This window comes from Equus quagga, chromosome 7, assembly GCF_021613505.1.
Source record: "Equus quagga isolate Etosha38 chromosome 7, UCLA_HA_Equagga_1.0, whole genome shotgun sequence".
In the NCBI taxonomy this organism is placed as follows: Eukaryota; Metazoa; Chordata; class Mammalia; order Perissodactyla; family Equidae; genus Equus; species Equus quagga.
Window position 1 is genome coordinate 312526 of NC_060273.1, and position 5357 is coordinate 317882.

The following is a 5357-nucleotide window of genomic DNA, read 5'->3' on the forward strand; positions in this document are numbered from 1 at the left end:
GTGGGGCTGAGTGGGGCTGAGTGGGGCTGAGTGGGGCTGAGTGGGGCTGAGTGGGGCTGTGTGGGGCTGTGTGGGGCTGTGTGGGGCTGTGTGGGGCTGAGTGGGGCTGTGTGGGCTACAAGTGTTTTACATGACACTTTATAGTCATGGCAGATACTGTTTGAAAATATTCAAATTTCAAACAAGAAGTTGCTGAAAACATGTCAACATTTTATCTTGAAGATTCAGACTAAAGGAGAATGAAATGATCAACAAGAAACACCCCGACAGAAGCCCGACCTGCAGGGGCAGAGCCGCCCAGTGAGGTCACCACCGTGTGGTCACTGCAGGGGAGAGAGCCCAAGCTGCACTGTGACAGGGCTGGCCACCGGCTCAGAACAGCTGTGAGAGGCTGTCCGGTGCTCCACGTCAGGTGCTGGAAGACGCTTAACAACAGAGCAAAAGAAAGGGGCAACTATAGAGACAGCGTATCAAGGGGGACAGCGAGTCAAAAACATGTCCACCGACAAAAACAAGGGTTTAGGAGCCCTGTTCTTCTTTCTTATTTAAACCTATCTGACTCCCAAACTCTTCGCATGAAGAGACAAGCCGAGTGGGGAGAAGTCCCTGGTGACCAGCTGGCAGCTGATGCCCCACCACTAGGCGTCCCAGCCGGGCCCACCGGCCTCGTGGGCAAAAGACATCTGCTGTCACTGTCGGCAGACTCACTCCTGCTCATCATCACAGCCAAAGGCTTCCTTTCTGCCCTGACACTGATGGAAGGCACCCAAGGGTCGGCCTCGGCCCCGGCCCCCGGCCCCCGGCCGCCGGCCCAAAGCCCCGGCCTGAGGCCCCGGCCTTGACCAGAAACTTCCCATCAGGGGTGGTCAGATGCAAATGGCGTACGGACCGAAAGCTGGGCAAGTCTGACATTCCTGGTGGCCCAGTCAAGCCCCCAAATGACCTCAAGGGCTGGATGGGCAATGCCCTGACATAACAAGAGAGTGCTGCACACCTTCAAACTCCTAAAGCCACCTGCTGACGCAAAGGAGGTGTCAGAAAACAAGCACTTTCCCTCAAAGAGAGGGCTTCCCTGGAGAGGATGATGAAAGAGTAAGGTCCGCTGTCCCCACCAAGGGACACAGAGGCTCAATGTGGTCACCAAGGCCTCTCGGACACAGCCCCAGCGGCTGTCCCTGAGTCATGCGCGCACCAGAGCCCGCACAGAACCAGCTGCACCGACTTCCCCTCTTGCTCCTGCCTCCGTCCCCCAACACTGAGCAGACGACAGTGACCGCTGACCTGATATGACAGTTTCTGGATTAAAAAAACTGACAAGTCCAGAACAGCATCAACAAGAGATGTGCTCACACAGCAACGCGGCCTTCCAAGGACAGGGCTGGTGTCACCACCACCCGGGCAGGCAGTCACCCCACTTGGTCGCCTACCTTTAAAGGGAACCCCTAGACTATGCAGCAAAGCACTCCAGCCCCAGCAGCTCTGGACTCTGCATCACCCCCTGGTCTTCCCCTTTCAAAAGCTCCAGCAGCCTTGGCCTCAGAGAGAAGCAACTAATGCAAAATGCAGTTCTCGTGCGCAAGGATTTTCAACGACTCTTCCTGCAATGCAGTTTGTCCACAACAGATGCGCTACCATCAAGCTGGGGGAGGACAGTGAAACACCGTCCATGAAGACAAAGCCCCAGCTGGGCCTGGCACGGGCTGCTGTGCTCCGAGGGGCTGCACTGCCCAGGCGGGGCACTTACACGCTGCTGTCGGTGAGGGACAGGCTGTCGGCATCGCTGGACAGGCTCTGCTGCTCGCTGTCGTTGGCGCTGGTGGCTGGGGCAAGGGCGTAGCCGGAGTTGACATAGTAGGGGTTGACAGGCTCCCGCCAGGATCCATACCTGAGAACAAGGAGGGCACGTTAGCAGCGGCTCCACAAGGCCCTCTCGCATTAACCCACATTTTCAGAGTCATCTGGATAGATATCCTAATATATGAACTACAAATGCAAACGATTCACAAAAAACGCAGAGCACAAAGGGCTGGCGTCTCCACCTTGCTTCCTGCCTCACTGCTCTTCCCAGAGGGGCTGGTTAAGACCGGAAGATGCCCAGGGCATTTAGGGAGACAAGCAAGTGAGCACACAGGTCATCATTTGGGTTTGGTTTTCACACATATAACTAGAAACGGGACCCAGCTGTTCTGCTCTTTCTTCTCCTAAAGAGCCTTGCGTGCAGACTTATTTGCTCAAGAGGAAACCGCCCCCCTGGGTGTCGCCAGCAGCAGCAGCATTGACATTGGTGCTGGTTCTCACAAGAACCTGATGACACAGCATGTCACAACCCCGTCACAGAGCCAACCAGGACTCTTGTGCACCAGTCTGAGAAGCGCCACCAGATGGAACGTGGGGGAAGTGTGGGCTTAACAGAGACTGTCACACTGCCCTCTAGTCACTTCCTACCAGGAGCAGTGACCATCCCTGGGTGGATTCACTGCCACCTGTTGTCACGTGATTAGCTATAGTGTGCATTTCCCTGGTTAATGTCAGGCTGGTGGTTTTAGTGTCACTTAAGTTTCTTTTTCCTTATCTGTTCATACCTTTTGTCCATTTTCTACTGGGCTGTTTGGAAGCTTCTTAGTGATTTACAGAAGTCTTTAAACACTCTTACCATCAACCTCTAGTTAATACGCAAAAACATCTTCTCCCTAAATGTCACTCTTCGTTTTTAACTTTGTTTATGTTGATTTTGGTCACACACAAGTTTTTTATTTCTACGAAATCAGATTTACCAATCTTTTTCTTCATAGATTTTTTTTGTATCTTTCATTCCAAGACTATAAATACATCCTTCTATTTTTCTTCAAATGGTTCAGCAGTTTTTTTAATTCAGATCTTGACCTGAGGTATGTGTAAGGTCTACCTCACTCCCTCGCATTGAGATGGAGAGCCAGCTATTAGCGCTACCTACTGAACAATCCCTCTTGTTCTGAATAGTTTTAAACCTGCTCTTCCTCATATCCTAACTCCCCTCACATACACATCCAGTCTGGGCTCTGCGCTGTTCCGCTGATCCGTGCATCAGCTCTACCCACCCCTCGCTGCCGTCCGCAGTGTCTCCTCCCCTTCCCAAAGACTGTCCCTGGAGAACAACATCTGTCACATCTCCATAGGTCACGGAGAACGTGGGCAATGACCAAGAGGTCCCCTGAAGGCCATGAGGTGATGGGGCCCAGCAAGCCTGTGCAGGTGGCTTGGGTACCTGCTGAATGCTCAGCGATTTGCACCCTCGGCCACAGTCATGGCCCCCAGAGCTCCAGGCTCACTTCTGACTAGGGCGTTGCTGCTAACAGTCCCCGGGCCCTTGCCATATTCGTGAGTGACAGCCTGCTGTGAGTGACTGACGCCAGGGACCTGGAGGAGTCACCTCGTCCCTCAGACTTCAGTGCCCTCAATGCAGAAAGAGGGGAAACCAGATAGTTTCTAAGGCAACAGAACCCCTTGTGGACACTCATCGCCTACTGAACAGAACCTTCTGGAAACCCTAATTAGTGCTGTGCACACTCAGGAAAAGGCATTTTGACAAGACGGCAGGACCAGGTGCCTCAGTATCTTGGACATCCATCACATAGGACGTGGTAGCTGGGCTGGGCCAGGCACTGTGGCTGGAAGAGAGGCCCTAGGGAGCTGGGCCACCTCCCCGAGGGGTCTCGGCCTCTGCACTTCTGGATGGAGCGGCACCTGAGGCCACAAACATGAAAACAGTGCCAGCCACGATGCCCCTCTTATTCCAGCCCTCGAGGCCACCGCAGTGGATGGTGACACAGCCACATAACTAACCCGCTGGCTCAGAAAGCAGGTGCTCATCATCCCCACTCCACAGACGGGGAATGAGGCTCAGAGGGGTTAGTCATTGTCCAACACCACACACAGTCTTTCTCATTCCCTACTACAGCCTGAGGGCATCCCTGCAGGCCACTGCCACATTCCAGCCACAGGAGGGCAGTGAGAGGGCTGCGAAGGCTCTGAGGACTGCGTCCCGTCCAAAGGCTTACAGGAGGGAGGGGACATCTTCAGATACTTGGACATCCGTCCGGGCTCCTGTGTTTGTGTATGCTTCCTTGTCTGGATAATGCCGGACAGGGAGCAGACAAGACGATGCCCACCTGCAACATCACACTCTGCTTTAAGCATCATAAACCATTATTTTTAAAGGACACTGCTATTCCTCTGGTGCTGGAAAAAATACAACCACACATGTTGTCACCATAATGACCACTGCACGGTATTCAGATCACAGGCTAAGTGCTATACTACTTTTCCGTTTCTCTACTACATTTAAGGAATATTAAACTTTGGCAACTTTCTATAAACATCTATTTGGTGAAACAAAACAAAAAAAAAGAATTCAAATTAAAGAGAAAAAATTTTTCTCAGCACAGAAGCCCGAGCCCACACTGCAGCTGACGAGCATGGGGGTCTGTGCTCTGTACCCCGCACATCCACACGCACCCACCTTCACCCTCCTCCAGTGTGGCGAGAACCACGTCCAGCAGGAACAAGCTTTCAGCTTTGATGCGTCTGAAACGGTCTGCCTTCCTACCCTGACAGGTCCCAGGTGTGTCTTTCACATGTATAGAAAATCCATCTTTAAGGCAATAAGCAGGAAAAACATGGATTCTGAATTTTCTATAGCCCCCAGGACAGAGCAAACCTCACTATGTACATGAGCTCCAAGTTTAGACAAAGGGAAGAGAGAAGAAACAGCTGTCACCTGTTTATTGTGCTAACAGGAAAGCTGGCTCCTGGGACAGAGACCACGAGTGCCCATCTCCTGCAGTGGAAACAGACACCGCAGGGCCTTTGCTGTAGACAGACATGACAGAAAGTCTGGCCAATGATGTGTGAGAGGAAATGTCATGTGGGGAACTCCAGGACCAGACCCTACAAGACAGCCGGGAACCGGGGGCGGGAGGGAGTGTGTCCAGGCATGCATGTGCATGTGTGTGCTCATGCACGTGTGTGCTTGTGTACAGATACACACACCCACACAGAGACAGGCACAGAGGACATGGCAAACTTCCCAGCTGGTGCCTCTAAGGAAACTCCCAATTTTTCTGTAGCTTCCATGTTCTCAGAACAAAACCTCGATGGGACCCACACGAACAGGCCTCCACGCGGCCGTTCTCTCTGTTGCTGTCTTCCATCTTTGCACATTTAACCTTTCTATAGTCTTCTATTTTGTGTCTTTTATAAGCAGCCAGCCTTTTCAAAATCCACTTCGACAATTTTCCCCTTAATCAGATCATTTGGTCCCTCTGCATTTGATGTGACTACTGAGAGGGTGCATCCACCATCTCATCATCTGGTCCCTC

The 5357-nt window shown here is 52.4% G+C and overlaps 1 protein-coding gene across 5 annotated transcripts in view; it reads right to left on the minus strand.

Moving 5' to 3' along the window:
* The window catches only part of AXIN1 (axin 1), a 68085-nt gene that overhangs the window by 19194 nt on the left and 43534 nt on the right, over positions 1 to 5357 (minus strand). For all 5 annotated transcript variants that reach the window (XM_046666017.1, XM_046666014.1, XM_046666013.1 and 2 more), the window contains one exon: positions 1745 to 1885. In XM_046666017.1, the coding sequence (XP_046521973.1) occupies positions 1745 to 1885 (141 nt within the window). The remainder of the gene's footprint in view (positions 1 to 1744; positions 1886 to 5357) is intronic.